Source organism: Mustela erminea, chromosome 5 (genome assembly GCF_009829155.1).
Source record: "Mustela erminea isolate mMusErm1 chromosome 5, mMusErm1.Pri, whole genome shotgun sequence".
Taxonomy (NCBI): Eukaryota; Metazoa; Chordata; class Mammalia; order Carnivora; family Mustelidae; genus Mustela; species Mustela erminea.
Window position 1 is genome coordinate 48,251,801 of NC_045618.1, and position 27,636 is coordinate 48,279,436.

The 27,636-nt window shown below is 41.1% G+C and overlaps 1 protein-coding gene across 11 annotated transcripts in view; it reads left to right on the forward strand.

Annotated features, from left to right (window-relative positions):
• IQCH (IQ motif containing H) overlaps positions 1–27,636 on the forward strand; it is a 189,382-nt gene that overhangs the window by 11,809 nt on the left and 149,937 nt on the right. For 9 of the 11 annotated variants that reach the window (XM_032342981.1, XM_032342982.1, XM_032342983.1 and 6 more), the window contains exons 4-5: positions 5,732–5,849; positions 18,828–18,944. In XM_032342981.1, coding sequence (XP_032198872.1) covers positions 5,732–5,849; positions 18,828–18,944 — 235 coding nt within the window. Of the gene's footprint in view, positions 1–5,731; positions 5,850–18,827; positions 18,945–27,636 lie in introns of those variants that run through there. The other 2 variants (XM_032342984.1, XM_032342987.1) reach the window with 2 other exon arrangements.

Below are 27,636 nucleotides of genomic sequence, written 5' to 3' on the forward strand. Positions count from 1 at the left end.
CAGCCACAGAGAACAAAGCAGAAAGGTTCCGGCAAAGACCTTTCTTCTACACTTCTTCTCCCTTGCCAAGGACTGTCCTTGCCCCTTATAGGGTCTGGAAGAGTGAAAGAAGACTTCACCATTAATTGGGCTATGGAGCTGGCTCCCAGAAGTAGTCCTTGGATCCTTTCCCTCCTATTCAAGACAATAGTATGATCGCGGGTCCTCCCGGCAGGAAGATGGGAGCCTGGCACGTTTGTAGAGCCTGACAAGCCTGCAGGAGTATTTCTGTCCTGGCTGTGGGTGTGTGCTGCTGAAGTAGCCCAAGCAACTTGGAAATGAAATGAAATGATAGGAGCCAGGTCGAAAACTGGAGAAAAATCCAAACTAGGTCTTTAAAGTAAGCAGGCAAGTCCTGGGAGTCTGAGTGGGAGTCACAGGGAGTAGCTCAGGGAGGAAGAGAAGCAGCAGCAGGAGACGGAAATGGAAAACAGCAGAGCCAGGAGATCAGGGATTGTTGTCTGTGACCAGAGTTTTCCCGGGTCGTTAGTCCCACCGGACTCTGATCTTGCAGGGGTTCCCAAGAGACTATCATGAATAGACTTGGCATCAGAGTCTATGTTCTGGTGGGAGTTTTCTATGCAAAACTGTTTGCAGAACCCAGAATTCCTTCAGGTTCTTATGCCTGAGGGCAGTGGTACTGGCCAATTCATTGCATTTTTCTTCTGAGGTTCCATGACTAAAGTTCTCCGAATACCCAAGTAAGAAGGTGGCTTTTCATTATTGATGCCCAGACACTCACTGAGGAACAGGTTGCTTATCTCAACACTGCTCAGGAGGCCGGAGGAGGAGACTTAGCTTATCAGAGTCTTGAGCTGGAACAAGCTGGACCTGGCCTTTTGTCCCACATGGCCACTTGTTTAAAAAATGGAGCATGCGTCCATCACATGTATTTACTTACAAATTGTATACTTATCCTAGGGAGTGAATACATTATAAAATATACCAACAAAAGAACATTTAAATAATGAGACAAGATGAAACAGTTCAAAATATTTTACTTTATTAACAGCACAAAATTTTCTTTTGCTAAAAAAGGTTATTTATTATAATGTTCTGGTTCCTTTATCTTGTCAGTCGTGATGGCTTTATATTGGCTGTAGCTCATGACCTGAAACAGACTCTGCACTTTGTGGGGCTTCAGCATGGATGTTGGTTGAACGGGAGTCTGCAGTTCAGTCAGTCTTCTGGATAATTTTTAAGTTGGTGGTTGGGGGTGGAGATTTGGCAGATGTTTCATGAGTTTAATTTGTTTATCATCATTTTTGCTCTCTAGTAGGCTGAAGAAAAGCTCAGGCTATGAGTAAGTGTCTGTTCTGGTATTTTCTTATTTTTCACTGATGTCCGTTTTCATTGACTTCAAAATACAGTCTGGTTTTTTTTGCAGGAACCTGTCAATTTTCTCAGGCTCGATTGAAAATTAATTAATAGAATCCATACACACTCTCCACAAGTTAACTCCAGAACATTCTAACGCTGTAAAAACACATCACACAGACCCCCGCTGTTTGTGCCTTTTTTGGAGTCTCCACTCCCAGGAGGCCTCCAAAACCGCAGGGGATATAACCACATGAGGGATCCAGGAACAAGCTGAATATTATATAGTAGCACCAAGTAATTTCTTATTTCTATTTCTTATTTTACATATTTCTTATCTGGTGTAAACAGAAGTTCTTATACTCTCCCTACATAACCAATGGCATTCTCTTACGGATCGCTGAGATGTGGGCATCCTATTTGAGGGACCACAGGTCTAGAACAATGGTTCTTAAACTTTGGTTTCCAGATCCTTTTTTGCTGGCTCCCAGATGGTCCTGGAATTGGTATTTTAACAAAGACTCCTGGTTATTCCTAATGCAGATAATTTGCGCTTGGAATCCCCAGGACAAGCATAACTCCCTGGAATCAGTATTCTTTTGGCCACGTAGAGGGTCTGCCTCTATATGATCAAAAGCCTGGTCCTTGAAATTCAGCTACCCCATTGCTGTGAAGGGTTGGAGTAAACCTTCCGCACTAGGAATGAGCCAGAAGTGGGACCTGGCCCACAGGCCGGTAGGACTGCCATTGTCTGCTTAAACTGTGAGTGTGCTGTAGGGTGTGTCAGAGGCCCAGGAGTCCAGAGTAGCAGCTCCATCTGAGAGGGGTGCCGTAATAAGGACCGCGGATCCCTGTTGCTCCTTTGACAGCAAGCACAGTTGCTATGAGTGATGGAGAATCAACACTGTTCAGACACCTGGGGCTTCATCCCATCCATGGAAACCCAGGAAATCACGAGAGTTCATTCCAAAGGACGACCGTCCCTGGGTATACCTTAAAACATAATTTAGAACCGACCAGATACAATCACCATCATCTTCATTTTCATCGCTATTGTGATTTTCATCATTGTCACCAATAGCTTCCTAACACTTAACAGTTTGCAAAGGACTTTATGCTACCCTATGAGGCACAAGTTTTTTATCCTTTCCTTTTGAAGATGTGCATACTAAGGATCCCAGCAAGCCCGGGTCACCCTGGTTGTTGGTGGTGAGGCCCAGACTCAAGGCCAGTCACCTGTCTGCAATCAAGCGGTCTCCCACGCCATGGCTGCCTCTAAATCAAGAAGCCTCGTTTTCACAGAAGATGATTTTCTTTCCAGCAAGAAGGGAAAACCTGGTTATTCTGTCCAGTAGAAATAAAAACCAGGAAGGACACAAAGTGGGTAACAATGGATGCCAGCAGATGCAAGATTTTCCCAGCCGGTATGCAGAAAACAAGGACGAGGGCATTCTCAAGAGTGGCCTGTCTGCTCCAAAGAGCTCAAAGAGCTTTTGTATTGTTTTCAAAAGAGGTTCCACTACTATCCCCCTTTGACAATGATACTTCCATGTCAAAGTGTGGTTCTCCCTCTCGGGTGGTTGGCTTTCACAGATTTTATTGCTCCGGTGATAAGGGCTCACACTGCTCTTAACGACCACGTTTTGTCAGTGACATTGGGAGGGTGACTACAGTCTGTACCCACAAGTTCAGAACCCGTGGAAATCTTCATTGTGTATTCTGTTGTGTGAGGGCTTGAGAAGGGGAAGCAAGAACAAAGCAAATAGATCACGGTGAGCATCAGTGAGGGGGGAAAAAAGAGGTTTGTACTGCATTGTGAATGGCCATCACAAGGTCCATTTTCCTCAGTTGATGAGACATCCTGGAGCGCATCTGTAGTGGGCAGTCACACCGTGGTACATGAATCCCACCTGGGTAGACTGTGACTACAACCTAGTCACAGGGAGAGAGAGCGCACCGGGAACAAGACAGGAACACTCAGTGGTCTGTGGGAAGGGTGAGGGGGAGCTAACTGTTCTTTCCATTTCTCCGTGGGTTTGAAATTTTTTTAAACAAAAAATAATTTTTTTTAAAAAAGCAGCATAAAATGAAAAGCAAACTGGGAAAACATGTGCAGCAGATAGGACACAAAAATTGCTAATATTCTTTAAAAAAAAAAAAAAGAGGGGTCCCTGGGTGGCTCAGTGGGTTAAGCCTCTGCCTTCAGCTCAGGTCATGATCTCAGGGTCCTGGGATCAAGCCTTGCATCGGGCTCTCTGCTCGGCAGGGAGTTTGCCTCCCCCGCCCCTCTCTCTCCACCTGCCTCTCTGCCTACTTGTGATCTCTGCCTGTCAAATAAACAAATAAAATCTTAAAAAAAAAGAAGAGCTCCTGCCAATACAAAATACAAAAACAAGTTACATATCAGAGAGACAGAAATACAGATAAGCAGCAAATGTGTGAAATATATTTACTCTCACAGGGAAGTCAGGGAAATGCAAAGTAAGCAATATATTACTATTTTTTCTTTTCGGATTAGCACAGCCAGGTCATTTATACCACCCGCACACTCAGGGCGGATGAGGCGGCAGTGGGATGCGATTGCTTTGGTTCTTCTACTGAAGGGATAAGTTGGCCTGAAGTCCTTAAAGGCAATTTTTCAACGGGTGCAAGAAGCTTCTGAAAATTGTCATTTTTAAAATTTAGCAGTTGTACTCCTAGGATATACAGACGCCTGTAGATGAAGTGTGCTGGGAGAAGCACTCACCACTCCTTGATCAGGCCGCCCATCTTCCTGTGGGTCTGTGCCCCCAGGAAAATCCCCAGACAGTTGCCGTCACAAGTTTTTCTCGGTTATCCCACCTCATAGGTGAGACAGGAAGACTGGAAGGGGCTGGAGTTAGATAGTAGCTAATTGCCCTTCCTCAGGTCAGAGGATAATTTTCCTTGAGAGCTGGCCTTTGTTATTTTTTTTTTAAAAGATCTTATTTATTTATTTGACAGACAGAGATCACAAGTAGGCGAGAGAGGCAGGCAGAGAGAGAGAGAGGAGGAAGCAAGCTCCCCGCTGAGCAGAGAGCCCAATGTAGGACTCGATCCCAGGACCCTGCAATCACGACCTGAGCCGAAGGCAGAGGCTTTAACCCACTGAGCCACCCAGGCAACCCAGGAGCTGGCTTTTAATACAGAGAACAGAACAAAGAACAGAATTCTCTGCGAGTAATTTGAACTGGTTTCTTCTCCCTCCCCACTGCTGGAGGCAGGAAGGGATTTTCTTCAGGCCTCCTAACAACAACATGGTGGGGCTCGTAGAGGTAAAACTCAGTAAAGTAGGCCTCCCTCCGCCCCGCCAAGCCTTGGCCCCTCAGGACTTACAATGCTCAAGCTAAGGCACACTGCGCCTCTGGCAATCTGGTAAGTGGAGGCTAACTGTTCTTGCCAATACCAGTGTCAGCGATAGCCATCCTCTCTGGAGCTTTATCCAGGTCTGTGTGTCTGTCTGACTCTGTCTGTCTCTCCAGCTTTCAGGGAAATAGTTTTCCCTGTAACCTTGATTCTCTGATTGATCTAAGAAGAATTGCTTTTCAGTTTGTTCAGCTTTTTTGTTTGTTTGTTTGTTTTTAAATCACTGCCATCCTCCCGATACCTTCCAAGCTCTTTACATGTTGAAGTGAAACCAGGAGCCCACAAACTGCTTTTTCATGATAATTTCACAGATGTGGGCATCACAGTAGAGTCAAGAGATTGAGTCACTGTGGTTGAGTTTAACTGATCTTAATTATGTTGACCATTTTAAAAAACAGGGATTTGCTTTCTGATGAAAAGTTTTAAGACCTACATTCCACACACAGTCATTCTTATAATCTTATTTTGTTTTTGTGCTGCTCGCCCGTGGAGCTGCCCACTGCTTAATAAGGAAGACCTTTAACCAGACTTTGATCCTTAAGTCTTGGCAGTTCTATAAAAATAGCAGAAGTTTAAAGACTACAAGTGCTAAATGCTTAGAGACCAGCATTTTGAACTTCTTTAACATTGGCTAATCTGTGATTTGGCTTTACAAAACAAAACACAGCATGTTGTATTTTTTTCCTCCCAAGAATGTTTTATAGTGTAGTAATCTGGTCAGTTGTGGGTCATAAAACCTCAGCCAGAGATAGACCTTTTTTACATGCAATAGTGGTCATTATCAGATTCAAGTTCTTATGCTTAATAAAACAAGTGCAAGTTTCTAGTGGTAAAAATGCTAAAGTCAGTCTAGTTCACTGTAATTAATAATGGAATATTTCCTGTAAAATCCAAATTAACTAGGAAGCATTGTTTTAAAATTACCAATTTGTATAGTTGTGAAGATAAATTCGATTTTAAATTTTCTTTTTCTTTCTTTTCTTAAACTTAGGTTGCTTCCAACTGTAATTGATCAGAAATCATTTATTTTCCCTCTAGAATCTGAGGGTAGACTTTGGCAACCCCAAAGACAGCACAGTACATTTCCACATGCCTTTCCAAGAATAAAGGTAGGAACAGAGACATCCATAAAGACAGAAAGGGGATGAGTGATTGGGGAGACTGGGGGGAAGGGCGGTTGGGGAAGGACATCTGAGGCATCTCAAGTGTCTTTTTGGGATGGTGAAATGTTCTGGAATTTGAGAGTGGCAATGATTGCCCAACTCCGTGGCTCTACTGAACACCACTGAATGTACACTTTAGAAGGGTAGATTTAAGGTATGTGAATTATGTCTCAATAAAGCTGTTTTAGGAATAAAAAAAACTTTCCAGAGTAAAGGCAGGAAATTTACTTTGTGTTCGAAATGAGAGAACATGCCACTGTTTTTTCAGATATGTTCATGACACTGTGAGTGTCTACCACACAAGAGCTTTCTTCAGAAAGCAAAATACACCAAGCTACAGTGCCTTCGCATTTTTAAATTAGCAATAATCACGCCTCAGATAAACCAACGGCTACACTGCTGCCCCTGGGCAAAGCTAGAATTTCTGAACAGAGCCCTCCAAGGGAAGTTTCTAGGGGGCAAGGGCTAGAGCTCAAGAGGTTACTGATTGTACCTGCTGGGTGTTCTTGCAATTGGATTCCTGTTCCCACCCCGACTCCCCAGAAGTGGGAACAGCTCACCTCCTGTCAGTGCTTCAGGAACACTAACTAGATCCACCTTCAGAAGGATCCAAGAAGGCATGCTATTATTGTTTTCATTTCACTGATGAAGAAGCCAAGGGACAGAAATGTTAGAGAAATTGTCCAGGAGGACACAGCTAGTCAATGTCAGAAACACAGGGATAACCACTGCAGTACCTCTTTTCAGATAATAGGTTTGTTGGGGTATAATTAATAGACCATCGAATTCACCCTTTTTAAGTGTACTTGAGTGGATTTTCATATATTCACCAAGTCGTGCAACCATCACACAGTGCCCTTATTTGAACGGTGTTAGCCGTATTTTTCTTCGATCACACCTGACAAGATCTGTAACTACATTTTTTTTTTAAATGTCTGTTCTCCCAGTAGAATAGAAGTTTAATGAGGGTGGGAGCCATGTCAGTCTGTTCACTGCCTTATGTTGCCAGGGGACTCTCGATAAAGGTTTGTTGAATGAAGAAATGAAACCACGATGCCCACTCCCCTGTGCAGTCAGTGAGTCTCGGCTCTACAACCGGAAGGTGGTGGAGCCGAGAGCAGCGCGCTCCTACCTTCCACACTGCCCTTCATACCCTGAGTCTGCTCGGCCACGGTCTATGGAGTGTTTTGGCACTGTCAGTGCCAAACACTGTCGGAGGCACACGGGGACGAATGATGCCAGGTCCCTACTCTCAGAGCTTATGTTCTCACTGGGGGAGACAGATCATCGACAAGAAAATACCAGCTAATAATAAAGGCTCTCCTGAAAATAAAACAGAACGTCATGAGAAAGGGAGCTTAAAGTTCTCACACTTCCTTTCCTATTAAGTCTCTGCTAACTGTGAAATATTTTCCCCCCCCTCAAGAATCTCGGGAGGGTCACTGGTGGTCCCAAGTGGAAGATTAGATCTCTCTGGTTTGTGAGGACAATGAAACAACATATCTGAGATTAGGACTATTTAGAATATATAGCTGTTGTTATTATTCCAGAAAAAAATAAAACTATGGCCCAGAGATTTATTTTCCTGAAAGAGTTTTGCATCCTGGCAAATGATTACAACGATAAGAAATCTTATGCGCTAAATATAACCCCAGAGCTCTTTTAAATACTGTGAGCATGGGTGAGCTTCATTTAAAAGGGGTATGGAAGGTTTCCTACCCTGGCTTTACCTCCAGGGCCTAGATCCCTATTGTTGTTTTATTTCTAATATCGGTGACATCTGCTTAAAAATGCATAACCGCTGACACACAAGATAGCCCTAATTTTGCATTGTAAACTCAATGACAAACAGTGCTGTTTTGCCAGCTGTTCCTGCAAGCCTACTACACCAACTTAAAAGCTTGTATTATTAAGTAGCAGTGAAATCCAACTGGGATATTACCACCTTTAATTGCCCACTGCCAACCTGTTCAACTAGGTAAACCCCAGTTGCTTCTTTCAGCTCTCTTTCTCCAAAGTAGATAACGATTTTTGGAATTCCATGTCACACCAAAAACTTACATGACAAACCATTAGGAGTTGCTTGATTATAATTAAAAGCCATAATTAAGAATTCTTTGGACAGCTACATGTAAAAGAATGAAACTAGACTGTTTTCTCATACCACACACAAAAATAAATTCAAATGGATTAATGACCTAAATGTGAGACCTGAAACCATATAACTTCTAGAAGAAACGAGGCAAGTAATCTCTTTGACATCAACCTTAGCAATATTTTCCTAGATATGTCCCCTAGGCAAGGGAAACAAAAGCAGAAATAAGCTATTTGGATTCCACCAGAATAAATACCTTTTGCACAGCAAAGGAAACCATCAACAAAACACTAAGGCAACCTACTGAATGGGAAAAGATATTTGCAAATGGTAAGATGTTAATATCCAAAATATATAAAGAACTTATAAAACTAAACACTAAAAAAAATGGGCATTCCATAAAAACATTTGAAATTGGGCAGAGTGCCTGAATAGTCATTTTATCAAAGAAGACATAGAGATGACCAACAGCACGTGCAGAAATGATCAACATCACTCATCATCAGGGAAATGCAAATCAAAACCACAATGAGATATCACCTTACACCTATCAGAATGGCTAGAATCAAAAAGATAAGAAACAACCAGTGTTGGCGAGGATGTGGAAGAAAAGGAAGCCTGGTGCACTGTTGGTGGGAATGTATATTGGTACAACCACTGTGGAGGGCTCTATGGAGGTTCCTCAAACAATTAAAAATAGAACTACCATATGATCTAGTAATTCCACTATTGGGTATTTACCTAAAGAAAATGACAACACTCATTCAAAAAGATACATGCCTCCCTATGTTTATTGCAACATTATTATAATAGCCAAGATATGTAAACAGCCCAAGTGTCCACTGATAGATGAATGGATAAAGAAGAATGGACACACACACACGCACACGCACACGCACACACAGTGGACTATTACTCATTCCTAAACAAGAATGAGATCTTGCCATTTGTGACAACACAGATGGACCTCGAGGGTGTTATGCCAAGTGAAATAAGTCAGACAGAAAGGCAGGTACTGTATAATTTCACTCACATGTGGACTCTAAAAAACCAGACTCTCAAATAGAGAGAATAAACTGGTGGTTGCCACAGGGGAGGGGGATGGGTGAAATAGATAAAGAGGAGATTAAGTAGTAGAAACTTGCAGTTATAAAAAGTAAGTAAGTCGGGGTTCCTGGGTTAGGTAAGCACCTGCATTTGGCTCAAGTCATGATCCCAGGGTCCTGGGATGGAGCCCAGCATCAGGCTCTCTCTGCTCAACGTGGAGTCGCTCGTCCCTCTCTCCCCCTGCCCCCTGCTCATGGTTTCTCTCTCCCCCCCTCTAATAAAATCTTAAATAAATAAATAAATAAGTCACAGAGATGAAAAGTACAGCATAGGAAATAGAGTTAGTAATATTTGGAAAAAGAATTGTTAATTTTCTTTTATCTTCAAAAAAGCCGTATTGTGATAACTTTTTTCACAGTGTATCTTTGTTCTACATCAGCACCCACTCAACCACTCTTTGGGGCTCCTTGGACTAGAGGCACATCTCTACCTGTAACAGATAAGAAAGGATTGGAAATGAAAACAACGAAGGAGGAAGTGGAGGGAGGAAGAGAAGGAGAAAAAATGTATAGGCCAAGAGAGTACTTGATTTTCTTGTTATATCTGGCAAGCTAATTCCTGTACTGTTTAGAGCAAAGGGCCTACTTATAAACATGGAACAGCTGGTATGTCTGTGGAGCAAGGAAGATGAACCCATCCCATTGCTTGAGAACTATTCCCTTTATTAATCCCGTAAAACGGATACCTTAGCAGTCAAACAAACTTAAAAAAAAAAATACTGTGATCTAATACAATGCAGCCATGTGTCTAAGATGGGAAGGCTCTGATTTTGTGAATTTGGATCGAATTGAGAATATGATTTTCAAACTTTGATCAAAATGAAAGTTTTGAGGACTTTGGACATTATGAGGAATCTTATGGTGAGAGATGAAAGCAGGAAAAAGAGCAGGTAAGGGCTGCTTCCCAGACTATTGCTGTGAGTCTTGCCTTACTGAGTGGTGGGTGGCAGGTTTTGCCCAGGAGACGGTAGAGCAGAGCAGGCAAAAGAGAGCACCACAATAAGTGAACCATTGTGAGTTCTTTCTTCTCCCAAGAGCAGTGACTTTTAAAAAAATATTGCCTGTGGCTTTTTATTGAAGTGTTTTAAAATACAGACTTAATGACATTTCACCCCTCAATGCTTTAACATGCATCTTTAAAAATGTGCACATTTCAGGGGCACCTGGGTGGCTCAGTGGGTTAAAGCCTCTGCCTTCCGCTCAGGTCATGATCCCAGGGTCCTGAGATGGAGCCCCGCATCAGGCTCTCTGCTCAGCAGGGAGCCTGCTTCCCTTCCTCTCTCTCTGCCTGCCACTCTGCCTACGTGTGATCTCTGTCTGTCAAATAAATACATAAATAATCTTTTTTTTTAAATATGCACATCCCGTCTTGCCCACAATAACATTATCATACCTAAAAAAAATGAACAATAATTCGTGAATATAACAAATACTCTGATCATATTCAAATTTCCCCAATTGATCCTCAGATGACTTTTACTGATCCTTTATCCAAACCTGGATCTGCTTATATTCATTGCATTTGATTATTTTATTTCTTTTTTTAAATTTCTTTTCAGCGTAACAGTATTTATTGTTTTTGCACCACACTCAGTGCTCCATGCAATCCGTGCCCTCTCTAATACCCACCACCTGGTTCCCCCAACCTCCCCCCCGCCGATTATTTTATTTCTTAAGGCTCTAATAATCCAAAGCAGGAAGACTCAGTTCAATTCATTTCTATAATTGGTGTCTAGCCTAAAGCAGGCTCTGAAGAGAGGACAACGTCATGGTTAGACGTATGAATTCACAGCCTGGCTCCACTATGTCCTATCTGTTCCTTGGCGAGTCACTTAACCTCTGTCTGGGCCTCAGTTCCTCATCTGCAAAATGGGCGTAAGGATAGCCCCTACCCCAAAGAGCTGCTGTAAGGATAAATGAATTAACATATGTAAATGTTTATAACAGTGCCCCATATGTGCCCGAATGTTAATTCTTATTATTTGCTGATGAATACTTGTCAACCTTAATTATGTACTCACTGTGTGCTAGACATTTTAGGCATCAGCCAAATCTCTGCTCTCACGGAATTTACATTCTAGTTGGGGTCAGGCAGTCATTTGGGAAAAAAAAAAAAAAAGATTTGCAAAATAAATATATAGTATGTTAGTTGGTGAGAGAAATGGGGAAGGAACCTAGGGGTGTTGGATGGTCTCCCTCGTAAGGTGACACTTGAGCAGAAATCTGAGGGTATGTCTTTGGCTATTTGGAGGAAGAGCATTTCAGGTAGAGGGAACACAAAACATAAAGACCCTATCTTAGAAATACAAGTGATGTGGAAATGTTGGGGTTTGGAGCAAATGGTCAAGAGAGAATTCTCGAGACGTCTTTGGGGCAAAGAGGTGGTTTTATTAAAGCTAGGGACAGCACCTGTGGGCAGAAAGAGCTGTGCTGGGATTGTGAGGGGTGGCCCATTATATATTTTCAAGTTGGGAGGGGGTTAGGGGTAGCATAAGTCTTAAAGGAATTTTGGAAGCAAGGTTTCCAGGAACTTGAGGGCTAGTTGTTGTTAGGAAAAGGTCATTTATTACTGTCTAGTAAAACCTTAGTCATGACCCTTCAGATGTATATCAGTGGGCCATATGCTTGGAAGAGGATTGCTCACATGGATCTTGGGTGGTAGAGATAAAGGAAGTTTCCAAAGGAAAGTTTACATGTTAAAGGAGGTTTACAGGATCCTGGAGGTCAGGCTAATGTTAAGCTAAGATTGCCTTTCGCCCTTAGCAAAGTGTCCTAGAGGAAGGTCACTCTTTCTTTCTCAAGGACTTGTCAATGGGTTGTAGGTAGTAAGAAATTTTAATTTTTCTGGAGGGCACTATGCAGGGGAAGGGAAGTAGGAAAAGTGGGAAGAGGCCAGATGTTGTAGACCATTGTGAGGACTTCCGAATGCTCTCTGAGTGAGGTGGGAAGCCACTGGGGGCTTTTCCTGCTCTGAGGTAGAAGGGGAAGGGCAGCAGCACGGGCACCATTTAGGAGCCTGTGTGGGCCATGTCGATGAGATCCTAGCTCATCCTCACAATGCCTGGGGGGAAGGAATTATCATCCCTGGTTTCATAGATAAGGAAATAGAAGGTGGGAGATGATTCTAATTTAAAACAAAGTGACAGCAGAACTGGTGTTCAAATGCAGGTGTGTTTGACCTCAAAGTTCTGGCTTTCCTTACCATTATTAAAAAAATAACAAAAAAACTTAAGCTCCCTTCTTGTGTTTATCACAGAGAAATTTAAGACCAAAAAAAAAAAAAAAAAAAAAAGCAAAAGCAAGACAGCAGGACAACTCCTGATTTGGTTCACAGATGGCCCTAACTATCCCCAGAATTATCCTCTGCTATGTTCTTCCAAACTTTCCCAGAGAAACTTCTCAATCAATGCACCTGATTAAGGTGACCTTTTTCACTTTCTGATTTGTTGCAACAATGTTAATGTAGCAATTATGAAGCCAACGTTAGAATTATTTATAATACATTAGGATACCCGAACATATGCAATACTGTTTTACTGTAACTGGTTAGTATTCAATTCGTTTATACATACATTTTAAAGAGTTTTATACCTTACAGTGTACAAAAGCTATAGCTAATGGGACAGAAGATTAAGCATGGTATGTGGGGCTATTTCTATAAAAAATAGGCATCAAAAATGGGCCCTTAGGACTGTATCTTCTAAGAATATTTTTTCTATGGGAAGATTCAATAAGCTACATATTTATGACTCATGGCACCTTCTCCAAAAACTTGTTACTAATTGTAATTGTGAAGACTCCCCAAATATTATTATATGGTATCCCATGGTTCAGTGACATTTCAAAGGTGGAATTCCAAATTTCTCATGCCTTGCTCCATGGCTTACCAGGAAATACTAACTTCTGGGCACACAGAAGACCCGTCATTCTCCGGCCTCCAACTCAAGAGGGTATTTTGTAGTGAAGGGAAGGAAGCCAGAGAATTAGCAATTGGCCCATGTGCCGTAAAAACTGGACAGAATGTCACCTTTGGCACACACTACTGCTGTCCTCTGATGACTGTGTCACTGTGGCATACAGTAGTGAGAACACACACACAAAAATGCCCTTCATCACTGGTAAGCTATTTCCTCAAATATTTTAATTTTGATGGTTCTGTGTGCTGGGTGGTAGACACATTTATCTCTGTTCTAGAGGAAGCTCAGAGTCTGTACTCAGAGTGCGATCAGAGAGGTTTAGAAAAATGCTCTGGTAGGGTTGGGGGTGTGGTGTATGCCAAATGCCTGGGCTTTGTTATAACCAGTCAATACATCATCTTTCCAATCTGTTTCGAGTACAGTTGTCTCTGACCTCTGTGTCGTAGTCTGCCAGCTCACATAGCGTGTTCTTGCAGGAATTCTTCAAGACTTGAAGGACCTGCACTGACTGCTCATTCTTTCACTATTTATCACTTTCGCCTGATGGTCCTTTTCCTCCTTAGCTAGGTTAGGTTGAGGGCTTGTGACAGAAATTTTTACGAAAGAAATTGTTTCTTGAATGGACTCAAAAATATAGAAGGGAATCCATGTAACCAACATCCGGCTTGAAGAGTTACCATAATTTTACAATCCTTCTTTTGTCTCTTCCCTCCACATTTTTTGGTGCAGTCTTTTGAAGGAAATCCCAGACATCATATCATTTTACCCATAAGCACTTCAGATAAGGACTTAAAAAAAAAACATAACTATTATCACATCTAACACTTTTAACAATGCATTAATACTATAGAATTCCCAGGCTCTGTTCCATTTCCCCCAATTGTCTTAAAGTTGTTGTTCTAATGTTTGAATTAGGATGCAGACAAGGTCCACACAGGGCATTTGCATCTCATTTTATCTACAACATTTCCCCTTCATTTAAAAAAATGCCGCTGGGGCGCCTGGGTGGCTCAGTGGGTTAAAGCCTCTGTCTTTGGCTCAGGTCATGATCCCAGGGTCCTGGGATGAAGCCCCGCGTCGGGCTCTCTGCTCCGCAGGGAGCCTGTTTCCTCCCCCCTCTCTCTCTGTCTGCCTTTCTGCCTACTTGTGATCTCTCTCTCTCTCTCTCTGTCAAATAAATAAAATCTTTAAAAAGAAAATGCCAGGTCATTGGTCAGAAAGGTTTCTCTTCACTGTTTGAATATGGCTGACCGCAATCTCATGGTGTCATTGTATGTTTTCCTCTGTCCCTAGTATTTCTTGTAAACTGGTGGTTTTATCTAGAAGCTTGACCAGATTCAGGTAGCATCTTTTGGGGAGAAATAGGTCAGAGGTGGTGCTCTGTACTTCCCCTTATCGGATATCAGGAAACAATTTCTTTTTCTCCTCTAAAGATGTTAAGATTGATCAGTGGGTCTGAGTATTACTGGCTCAATCTACCCTTTATAAAATTCCTCTAGTGGTATTAAAGACCACTGAGGTTTGCCTAAATACATTATTTCTTTAGGGATTGCAAAGCAGTGTTCTTACAATTCCACCCTTCCTTCTGCATTTATTGGCTTCTAGCAAGAACCGTCCCTTCCTGACTCTTCGGTGCACCTGAAAAATAGATTTTTCAGGAAAAGCAGGATCAATGCTTAATTCTTTTCCTTGATCTACTTTCAAATTCATGTATCAATTTTGTCAAGTAGGTTTCCTCGCAAGAAGGGAAAACATTAAGAACTCACGGGTTTTTATATATTTGAACTGTTTCAATCCATTACAGTCATTATGTTTTGGCTAGTAAGCTCCTGAGTACTGCTTTGTCATTGCAAGATACTTACCAGATGTTAGTCATTTCCCTCACGAACAACCCTGTGAAGGTAGGTATTATTATCCAGCTTTGCAAATGAGAAATCTAGATCACGTGGCTTGAACCACGATTTGAAGTCTATTGTTCTTTCCATTAAATATAATAATGGTTGAAAGAATCAGAGCATTCAAGGTGACTGGATTCTTCCCTTTTTTTTTTTTTTTTTCTGGTTTTAAGATTAAACAGCAGAGGGTGCCTGGGTGGCTCAGTGGGTTAAACCGCTGCCTTCGGCTCAGGTCATGATCTCAGGGTCCTGGGATCAAGCCCTGCTTTGGGCTCTCTGCTCAGCCGGGAGCCTGCTTCCTCCTCTCTCTCTCTGCCTGCCTCTCTGCCTACTTGTGATCTCTGTCTGTCAAATAAATAAATAAAATCTTTTAAAAAAAAAAAAAAGATTAAACAGCAGAGGTCTTTAACCAGTGGGAATAGGATATTAAGCAATATACACTTTAGAAGACATTACTTGGGGCAAACACTGTTGAGAATAATGTTATGCTGATAATACCGTAACTTAGTAAATAGCCCGTCTCAACTTCGTTTGTGAAGCATTTCAATTTTGATTACTCTGTGTGGGATCTACTGCTCAGATGTAGGTCATTTTATAGTCTGCCCATGTCTGGGGAGCTGGTATGACATGCTGCCTAGTGTTTTTAATTCAGAACTTCTTCGAAAAGAAACCTTAGCCTCTTATGTTTAAACCCTCGTTTTAATAGCATAAGCTATTTCCTTCTTAGATAGCTTTGTGGGCATAGTAATAAAATAAATACCACAGAATCACTGATGAGATGAAAATTGAGCTCCCTGCTTCTGTGCGGCCATGTAGGTAAAACAGTAATTGGCTCTGATAATAACTTTTGTTCTTACAAGCCAAAGTCTAAATGAGAGTCACATTTGATATATCCGCTTGTAATTACTATCAAAAGGAGAGAATTCCAAGTTTGGATGGTTTAGTGACTCAAGATAGATTAAATAAATGGCTGCCTTTTCTTGATCAATTCAAGAAAAATTTCTGAAATTATTTTTAATATTTATCTTGCTGTTGGTAGAAATTACCTTCTGGGGTTCGCTCTTCTGCTTAATGGAATGATTAATTCAATTTTTCTTTTTTAAACGGACAACTGTTTTTCTTGAAAAGATCTTATTACTGGGTCTGATAATGCAGCTTAGGCTTTTAAGTATTTTCCTAAACAGTTCTATAGGTGGACTGTGAGACAAATTAAAATTAGGAGTGTAGTTGGTAGTGATTTACACCAAAGCTGTTTGATACATTAATATTATTCAAAGGTGGTCTCTTTTATATGTTTTTAAAAGGGAAACTTAATCATGTGTTATTATTATTTTGGTATATACATGTTTTGGTGCCAAAATAGTAAATATTAGAACATTAATCATTTTAAAGGACCTCTCCTATTGCTTTTAGAAGCCAACTAATACATAATTGAAATTACAACCTGTCATTCCTTTGGGATTTCTATTTACATTTGGATTCCCGTCTATAAAGTTCTATGCCCAGTGCCACAGAAATGTAACAATGAGCAGAGAACTGGATTTTGGTGCCACTTTTAACAATGATTCTGTACTTGATAATTTCCTCCCTATACCCGTACCATAGCCACACAAAGTTGATGGAGCATAATAAAACTAAGAAAACTGCTATGGTCCACCAAGCCAATGATCCCAGAATTAAAAAGTTTTAACAAAGCTTAGACATGATAGATAAAGCTATTACCATCAGTTGTATCCAGGGCTCACATTTAAAAAGCACTCTAATTACAGAAACCACACCCAGTCAATATAATACATATTAGCAATTTCCTAATCCTTGGTGGGGTGGAAATTATTCTGAAAGTTTAATTAAGAAGGAAAAAATTATGTTCAGGTATTAATTTCCATAGAAGAGGCATTCTGTTTCCACACAAAAGCCCCTGAGTGGTGCTGTGAGTGTGGGTTCCCCGCAGAAGGAAAGCCATTTATAATTAGACACGATGTTGCTTTTGCAACCCCACATACCTCCAGGAGAAGGAAACAGATATGCTTTCTTTGCAACCTATCCTGCACGGGTTAAATAAAGTGGACAGCTGAGTGCCATTATTTAGAAATTTGGCTTAAAAACTGCTATTAAAACACACACACACACAAAAGGGAGGTTTGGGGCCTGTGTTAGGAAATAAATTATCTGGACAGCGTACATCCCATAGGTATCTTTGTAGGCTTCCCCTTCACTTTGACCTTAGGCACAGCCCTGTTCATGAACGCTTATCATCAAAGAAATAGCTGGATCCTGAACTAATCTTGCCGGTGTCTATGACCATTTTAACTGTTGCACCACATCACCCCCAGAACTAAGACACTCAATTGAAAGGAAAAAAAAATTTTTTAATTGCTCACAACACCGCCTTTCTAAAAAGTCACAAAGGCCTGGTATTTTAGGATTCCATTTATATGAAGTGCCCAGAAAGTGCACATCTAAGAGATAGAAAGTAGACTAGCAGTTGCCAAGGGCTGGAAGGAGGAGCAAAGAGGGAGTGATTGTTAATGGGTGTCAGGTTTCTTTCGGGGGTGATGAAAATGCTGTTTTTTAAGATTTTATTTATTTGACAGAGAGAGACACAGCGAGAGAGGGTAACACAAGCAGTGGGAGTGGGAGAGGGAGAAGCAGGCTTCCCACCAAGCAGGGAGCCAGATCGATGCAGGGCTCCATCCCAGGACCCCCGGATCATGACCTCAGCCGAAGGCGGACGCTTAACGACTGAGCCACCCAGACACCCCAATGAAAATGTTCTGAAATTAGGGATGATGGTTGCACAACTTTGTGAATATGCTAAAAACCACTGACTTACATACTTTTAAAGGTGTGAATTTTATGGAATGTGAATTATATCACAATAAAAAGTCACAAGACCTCAGAAACGGTTGTAATGTCATATTCCTTAAGTGTCAATTTACCTTTTAGTCTGAAATCATAGAATACCGAAGCCGCAGAGGGTGTGTGTGGGGGGGGGGGGGCAGGGTGGAGGGGTGGGGCGAGCTGCTGTGGGGGGGGGGGGATGGGGGAGGTGGGTTGGGGTGGGAGGGGTGGAGTTTAGAGGGTGGGCGTGAGGTGAGTAGTTCTTAAAGAGATCCTCAATTGCTGTGTTTGGCAGGTAAAGAAACTTACTTTCAAAGAAGGAAAGTGACTTACCCAAGGTTAACGTGCACGCAGTCCAGGGGAGGGCAAGTTTGGAACCCAGCTAGGTCTCTCCCCTTTTCCACCACCACTGTGCTGTCTTCTCTGGTGGTTTACAGTTAGGTATCTCAGCAGTAACTAATTTGAATTCTTTAAAATGAGAAACACGTCGTTCAAATGACATGCTTTTACATTTTTTTCTAATGACAGCACACATTTTTCCTAGAGACAGCAAAATCTCCGTGAAGAAGTAAATAAACATGTTGTGGTGAATTCACCACGTCCAAAGTTGAGATTCACCTGTAAATGTCCCTCGAGGAAAATGGCCACATTAACAGACCAAGGGAGCCCTCTACCTGTGTGTTTGTAGTATAGATTTCATTGGCAAAATCCTTGACCTGGAAAGCTAAAAATAGACCGAGACCAGGTATTCTGGTCCTTTGTCTACCTTGGTTGGCTTCTGGTATTATTTGGGAGGAAATGAGTGGTGTCCAAGGATATATTTTTATGAACAATAGGATACATGGAGGAAAATCTACACAAAGTTCTTTTTCTGTGAATAAAAGAGACCAATTAGCAGTCTAAATAAAACCAAATATATATATGTACATATATATAATTTTTGCCATAAGAACTATATTATTATATTATATAATTATTTTCAAAGAACTTCACACTCCTTTGAGCATATAAAATGTTAGTAAGCACTTTTGTTCATTCAGCATGAAAGTTTCATTGTTTCTTTGTTTCAGCGAAAGATAGGGTTGAATGTAAAAATCATGCAGGATCCCGAGAACGTCCACCACAGAACTGCTGTAAATGCGAACTATGGGATCAGTTTGCCATATATTAATCAGAGAAAAGCGTGTGTAAGTAATGACTTGTTTTAATGAGCTCTTAATTTTTTTTAAGAATCAAAAGCCATATATTTTATAAGCTACAATGTAGATTTTAAGTAAAGATTTTGATCCTTAGGATTTTGGGGAGATGAAATGGAGTGGCTTTCATTCTGTTTATAATTACAAATGATTGAAAACATGTTAACCTATTTTTTTTGAAGGTCTATTTGTAGCTCGTTTAAATGTCTGTTTTATCTGATGTTCCTAAATAATCTGGTATCATAATTTTAACAAGGATGCAATAATTCAACAACAAAAAGAATGAAGGAGAAATTTTAAATATTTTATTTCTTAGATAGCGGGGTTACCACTAGAAAAAGCAAAAGAAAACAGCGGCATGGTAATCAGCTTCAATGCATATGACCATCCGGCACACAAAATTTAAGAATAATATTCTAAACCTGAAGCAAGCATGGAATCATTCTTTATGTGAGCAAAATGATGGGAGGGAACAACGATCAAATGGAGACTGGCATTAAGTGATCTCAGAGTCTGTGCCCGTATTTGCCCGTGAATGGCTGCAAAGTGTCCCAAAGCAAGGACTGTACTGTTTTGCGGGGTTTTCTTAGGAGATGCTTCATTTTAATTGAGAAATTATTTGCCTTGCGATTATTTCTAATACTGAAAACAACCACTGAGGTGACACCTATACATTGGTAAATACATTTTTAACCTTCACCTTCTCTCAAAAGCTCTTAAATGTATGGTTTGGGGAGATCAAAACTAAAAAAACAAGATGGATTTTAGAATTAAATTGCAAAACTCTTTCTAACCAGAATAGTCTCTTGGATTAATCTTCTAAATTTCCCACACAGACATTTTCATCTGCCTACTTCATTCGTGTAACCCTGAAATATATATTTTACTTTCTTTCTATGTGCTTTATGTTATTCTAACAGGTTTGGCTTAAGTGCACTTTATCATAGAAATACTTCTATAGCCTAAGAAATAACCAGAAAGTTAGATATTTTTATTCCTGCTGAAACTTTATTTAAAATGTCACTATGAATAATGTGAAAGTGTTTTTATCTGCTTCCCATGAGCCCAAAGCCCTTGAAATAAAAATATTATTTCTCTGGCTGCACAGACAGAAGCAGATTTCTCTTTTGTTGTTGTTGGTTTCCCGCTTCAATCTAGAATTAATATTGGCTTAGCTGGTGGAGTGCTGGGGCTTTGTAGCCCGAGGTAACCGCTGCATTTTCCGCAAACTTTTCCTGATGAGTATCAAAGCTTAAAAAAGGCACGCCTCTAGATTTAGAGAGGATTATGCTTGGCTTTAATGAATGGGAGTGAAGATTCAGACATAAATAGGAATTTGAATTTATATCCCAAATCTGGGTCATTTGATATATTCTTTTTTCTAATTCCCAAGAGGATGAGTGCTTTGGTTATTGTGCTCATATACTTCGAACCCAGAGGGTTTAGGAAAGGACTTGGTCTTGCATGATACATAGATAATATACACCCATTTATTGTATTAAAGATCCTTTTTCCCATTAAACTCGACTCAATGAAAATCTACACCAGAGCGTTTTAAAACGTATGGACATTAGATACATTTTCCTCAAGCTATTAGCATTTCAATCAAAAGAGTTGACCCCATCAGTTCATCATATACATACGACGGTAGTCCCTGAAAGTCAGTATTTTTCGTTTTGGATTTATAAAATGGAATCACTGTGCCAAAAGTTCCGTTCGAGAAATATTTGGGTGTTGGTTTTAAACAATCACATAGAAATTTTGGAAACAGATACAGCTGTGATTTACTACTTATAAAAATGTTTCTGAAATCACTTCCCCAAACTGAAGCAATGTGTCTAGCGCTGTGATGTATAGTTAATTAGAAAAGCAGCATCAAGGCTAATCGCTTTTTAGAACTACTCTAAACACTCAGAGGGGATTATGATTTGGCTGCCGAGGGCCATGTGTTTCCTTCCTTCTTATGAAACTTGAACAGCTTGTCAAAAGCCTGTAAATAATCTTCGACATTTTTGACAGAGCAGATTTGAATATGTAGCTGATCTACATGATTAGTTCCTAGAAACTGATATTTTCTCCATTTTATGAAGAGAGGTATGTTCTTCCTAATCATAAGGGGTTGGTGCAGAGGTTTTACAACGTTGAATACACGTATACCCCAGACACACACACACACACACACACACACACACACACCCATATGCCTTCAGAATTGTATATCCTGTAACTATATGTAAAATCAATTTATAAAAAAGTACTAAAAGTGACACTCACTGATGATTTTTTTCCAATATCTTAAGTCTGAAAAATTATACAACAACAACAACTCTCTAACAGGTTTTAGAGTAGAGCCTCACAAGCACGGGGACACAAGAAGAAATCTCTGATACATCAGCTTCACACTTCCTCACTGCCGTCTAGTTCCAGTTAGATTTTCTGATGCAATGCATTCGAAGATCTACAGAAAATTTGACTTTGATTTATTTCGTTTAAATAAAAAGGGTTTCTTACGAGGCTTGAAACATGTATCTGTTAGCATGAATTTTAAAAGAACAATTATGAATGCATAACAAAATAGCCAAACAAAACATTGCTTTGAATCGCTGCACAAATAACTCTGATTATAACTGTTATGACCTAGAAAAGAATCATAAAACCATTTTTCTTGTTGGCAACCTAGGAGTTGCTGTAGAATTATACCAGTCCTTTGGTCCCACTTTCCAAATAAATAAATATATAATGCAATGTAAACTTAGAATCTCTTATTTATTCATGAGCTTGAATTTAATACTATTATGATTTCTCGATTTTATGAGTCATACGTTATGCGGTGTTTTTCACTAACTTAGTTGGGTAGCAACCACACTTCACAAATCATAGTTTCATTCTTTACTGTTTCACTTGGGGTGCACACAGTCATCTCTCTGGTGAAAGTACATTCGTTTCTGGGATGATAAAGTAATGAAAAGTAAGGCAATTGTGTTCGTGTCAAATGATTAGAAGCAGCCCCAGAAGAAAGGGGGAGGGTTGGGGCAGGGGGGGTGGGGAGAAAGAAGGACGATCTCAAAACATGATTGTGTTTTAAGCCCCATGCATATGGCCACAATTACAGTCACAACGTAATTTGGCGATGGGAGCAGAATTAGATTTAAACAAATTGATGTTACACTGCAGTAATTCAGAATGAGCTTGTTGCATTTATAAACCATAACAAGAAGCAGAGTGAATTAATAAACCCTTCTTGTCACTAAAAATAAAAAAGGGAATAATTGCTGAGATGGAGTTAACAGATGACTATAGTCAGCATCCTTTCAGCCTAGATATGGGAAAGTGAAGGTCACCCCCATCTCGGATGACAAAGAGGGAACATTTTGTTGGTAAACAAATTAATCTTTTGAAAGGTCGCCATTTGTTTTAAGTTTTCCTCCCGTTCTTGTCATCTGGAATCAGAGATTGACTGTCATTTCACTAGGCAGGGGTGCAGTTGAAGCAGACAAAGCTGGTTCTGTACGTATCAGCATTCCTTGACAAAACTCGGTGCCTGATTGCGATGCCATGGGCTGCTGGTTTACAGCTGTCTCCGGACAAGAACGGAGGCCCACCCCTGAATTCCAATAAGACGGGCCTGCCTATTCTGCCTGCTGCAAGTTGGCCCTCTGCCCACAAGTAAAATGTATTGTAGTTCAAGCCAGCAATTATCTCTTTTACTTCCTTCTGTGCTGCTTCTGTTCCTTTTTTCCAAAAACAGATGTGGGTATTCGCTCAAGTTCCGCATCTCCTCTTTCTCACACCTGCCGGGTCAGAATTTTTGACAGAGGGAGAGTCTGAGGCAGCCAGCAGACAACAGTCAGATGGAATTTCTTGGAGAGCAGTTTAAAAAGAAAATGTGGGTTTTCCAGGAAACGTGGAGTCAGCATCTTGGTCCCCCTTCCTTTTCCCAGGAGCATTTGGTAAATTAAATTAGTGGAACAAAAGGAAAATTGCTTTAAAGACATTCAGAAATGCCATATTTATGACACACAGTCATTACCCAAGCATGGTGACGGCATGCACAGACAGCATCCCCACTTCTGTCGCGAAAGAGAGCTCTCTCGTCGGGTCACTTGGAAAGAGTTTTCCAGAAATCAAGGACTTCTCGTGCTCCTCCTGATTTCTCAGATGTACACCACTGATACGGCAGTGGTGGTGCCCGTGGACAGGGTGGCGTATCGCCTTTCTAGGTGGCTGCTCTTTAGAACGTCAGTTCTGCCTGGGTGTTGAGTCCTGGAAAAGCTGGAGAAAGTGATGAGACGATTGTCGTTGGCTGCCGTTGGGCTCTCTCGTAAAAGCCCAGTAGGACTCCGGGAGCTGGAAGAGGCTATTTATTAGAGGCTATGCCCTCATCTGATAACAGATGCAAAAACAATCCAGCGATAGGGAGTTTCAGGACTTCTTGAGAATGTGTTGCCTGAGTTTCTGTGTTGGGATGCTGCATGCCTTCCCAGACCCTCCAACCCTATGCTGAACTCCCAGCACTCGCTAGCTCTCAGCGCAGGGATTCTGGGTCAGACTAGACTGCCTGGTGTGACTCCTGCCAGATGAGGGACCTCCCAGAAACAGCCTACATTGTTTCATGTGTAAAATGTCCATAATAAGAGTATCTCATAAGATTATATTGGTATTTAGGGGCGCCTGGGTGGCTCAGTGGGTTAAAGCTTCTGCCTTCGGCTCAGGTCATGATCCCAGTGTCCTGGGATCGATCCCCGCATTGGGCTCTCTGCTCAGCGGGAGCCTGCTTCCCCCTCTCTCTCTGTCTGCCTCTCTGCCTACTTATGATCTCTATCTGATAAATAAATAAAATCTTAAAAAAAAAAAAGATTGTATTGGGATTTAGAGGAGAGAATTCAAGGCACTTAGCAAAGGTCCTGGTACAAATAAGGGCTCTGAAAATATTAGTTGTGACTAGTGGCGATTTTCCTGATTGTACTGTTAACATTACTGTAGGGGTTGAGGGAGAGCGCCAAAATATTGCTGAAATACCTTCCAAGGGTTCTGTTTAGTATTTCCTATCATGATGCCTTCTTTCCCACACTAATATGAGGGCAGGGACCTTGCTGTCTGTTCCGTTTGCTTGTTTTTCAGAACCTTCCGTGCCCCAAGCAGTGTTTTGCACATAATAAGTACACAGGAGAGGACTGGTCTGTCTCCTCCTACGTCCAGTCTCCGATTGAAACTAAGTGACCCGATGCTGAGTCCAAAATTGAAGAAACGATGTGGCTGGCCGTGGTCACCCTGGTTGCATAGGGCATCCTCCCCCTAGGCCATCTGAGCGAGTTTTCCTCGTGAAACAGCCTCGCTCCTGGATTCCTGCCACAGCCTTGCCACCAACTAGTTGTTTCCAAGAGCAGGTGACTCCACCTCACTCATTCCCATCTTCCAGGGTTATAAAATGGGGAGGCTGGGCTGGAGGTGGTCTGGTAAGGTGGGAAGCAGGTAGAGTTGAGTGAGTCAGTTTGGGTCCTATCTGCCATCTTCCAGTTATGCAACCCTGGGCAAGAAAATGCAATCTCAAGTCCTCAGTTGCCTCTTCTGCAGAGTCAGGATAGTGGTGCCCGTTAGGCAAGGGGGTTCTGGGAATTACAGATAACATAACATTGCTGGCACACCATAGGTACCTAATAAGGCTCCTGGCTTTGGGGAAAATGAGTTAATATTAGAAATCTCATACTTCCTCCGCCTTCTTTACACCCGTGCTCCTGGGGAAGGATCTGATTTGGTTCCTTTCACACTCGTATAAATGAGGAATAAGGCTTAATGCTCTTGTTTTCAAACTGTTATGGAGAACTCTGGTGAGTTTCAGGGAGCTGCAAACATTTAGTTCATATTTCATTTTTTGATAAGTATTTGAACCATTTTCTAGTAGAGAAAACACAGACATATTTAGGTTTCAGTACCTAGTACCTATTAGATACCATCAATGGGTTAGTTTGTGCAGTCAGGTTAATTCTGTGCATGCGTGGGTGACACACAAAAGCACATCTGAATTCCCTAGAAAGGTGGTTTTTTTTTTTATTAGATAGGTTGTATCTTTGTACTAGTCATATTTTGAAATTCAGATCTGCTCATATACACTCCCATAATAATCACACAAATAAGCGAAGGTTAAGTCAGCAGATACACGTCAAGGTCTTAAAGCAGCGCCTCGCCCCTACTAAGCATTCCGCGGTGTCAGCGCTACAACACATGTGGGCCACCGTGCACGCAGGGCCGGGTGCGTTCTCTGGAGCTCCCATTGGGCAGCATAACAGTAAGTGGTACAATTACAAGAATACATGTTATCTGGTGAGAATACAGCATTATGGATCGTCTCATTGCTCATTTTATTTTATTTTTTTTCTTTTTTTAAACAAATACGCATTGATGTTGATGTTGTAATTGCCTTGGTCATGGGACAAGTCTCATTAGCCAAAGGACTTGGTCTTTTTTTTTTTTAAGATTTTATTTATTTGACAGAGAGATCACAAGTAGGCAGAGAGGCAGGCAGAGAGAGAGGGGGAAGCAGGCTCCCTGCTGAGAAGAGAGCCCAATGCGGCGCTCAATCCCACGACCCTGAGATCATGACCCGAGCTGAAGGCAGTGGCTTAACCCACTGAGCCACCCAGGCGCCCCTCATTGCTCATTTTAGGTTTGGGTTGGTTCTCACCTGGTTGGAGATGAGCCATACGATCCTCATCTGGCAATGCGGGGCCGCTGTGTGACTTCGCTTACAGCCGTACCTGAAACATCAGCAGTAAAGCATCCCCTTAAAATCTGGACTCAAAACGCAAAATGTAATTAGATTGTTTTGCAGTTGAGTGACTATCTGAAAGAGAAGGGTGCCGAGGTACCAGAGAAGACATTTCATTGGGGCAGGTGGGATGTCTTACAATGTTATAGGACACATTTGAAAAATTCTTCCAGTCATTCGACCCTCTAAGAAGAAGAGCCCTTGCCAAACTGTGCCAGACGCTGTGCTAAGTGCTTTAGGTACACTCTCGTATTTAACCCTTATAAAATAGATGCTGTTTTTATAACCGTTTTACATATGAGGAAACTGAGACTAAGATGACACTGTTCGCCTAAGGTTAAGAAGTAGGTAAGGGGAGTTAGGATTCAAAGTATTTATGAAATCTGCTGGAAAAATCTCCCTAAATTAAGTACTCACCAACTAATCCTTAATCACTAAGGAATACAAGCAGTTTTTAGGTATCGTTAGCGATTCCATTTTGAAACAAAAAATTCCTACTATCCTTTAAAGCTCCCGGACCATTTTAATTGAGGGAAGTCCGAAGATTATAAACACCATAACAAATTGTTAGCTCTTTGAAATTCCTTACCCACTGACATCAAAATGCATGTAAGGAAAAAAAAATACAGAAATAAATCGTATGCTCAGATGGATGCAAGATGGTGGTTATTATCTGTAACTCTTGATTTCATAATTTGCCTTCATTAAGACAACCTCGTTGTTTCCAGTGTTGATTTGCATATAATATATATGCTTATTTGTGTATATAATTCAACATGTAGAATTACACTAAAGTCTTATAAAACCTGCATTTATTTACATATCGGCATTGTATTCAAGGTTGCATTTGAAAAGAAAATAGCTTCTACTCCTGAAAATAAATTTGAAAATGTTTTGGCATGGAGTATTACTTCTCCCGTGGGTTTTTGTTTTTTAACAAGAGGAAATCCTCTATTTAATTAAACCAAAGGAGTTAGACTCTATTAAGGGATTTCAAGCATGAGTGGACAGGGAGAAGGGGGATTTGGGGATGCAGGAAGAGACTTTCACTGCCCTGGAACCATCATCCCAGGTCAGCAGCCACCTGCTAACCAGCTAGCCTTGCTCCCTGATGTGATCCGATGCCTTTGCACTTTGTGATTTGGGTTTTAAGCTTGAGTTTTAGTAACCAGGAGGCTATGTTTCTAACCTCATAATTGCACTTTGAGGAGCCCAAAATTCTGTAGCTGGTGGAGCCTGAGTCAGTTCTATGACAGTGTTAGGGCATCAGGGGTCCATGGCTAGAACTGTATTTCAGTATACTTGGTTGCCAGTGTATACCATTTCATGCATTATGAAAACATTATTCTAAGAGTAGGTGTCTCCAGACTCCCAAAGGGGTCCATGACCCACCCCACAAATTAGAACTCCCTGTAAGATTTCTTTCACTTTCCACAAATATCCAGTGTGGAGCAAAGTATGTATCAGAACAGAGAAGTACCCTAAAAACTCTGCATTCTTTATGGATTAAAAACTCACTTCTCTTAGTGGATGGTACAGGAAAACTACCATGGATATATTTAGACCACCACGGCAGATTTTCACAAGAATTGCATCTTCATGAGTGAAAATATAAACCTCCTGCTTTCCTCTAACCACTGTGGCTTTTCCATTGCAAGGAGGAAAATGGAACTGCTACATGAGAGGTAATGCTTGCATGATTATAGTAGCATTCTATTTAGAATGAGGCAAAGGAAAAGATACTATAACAAGTGGCACAGTAACATTAGCCACAAGAGAAATGGGCCTAATAGAATTGTTTTTATCATGGCCCAGGTTAATTATCCACTGAGAGGTACTTGAGATGAATAAATGCAATTGCTGTGTTCTCCAATATTCTAACCCATTGTACCTTAAACTGTACTTGAATTCAAGTAT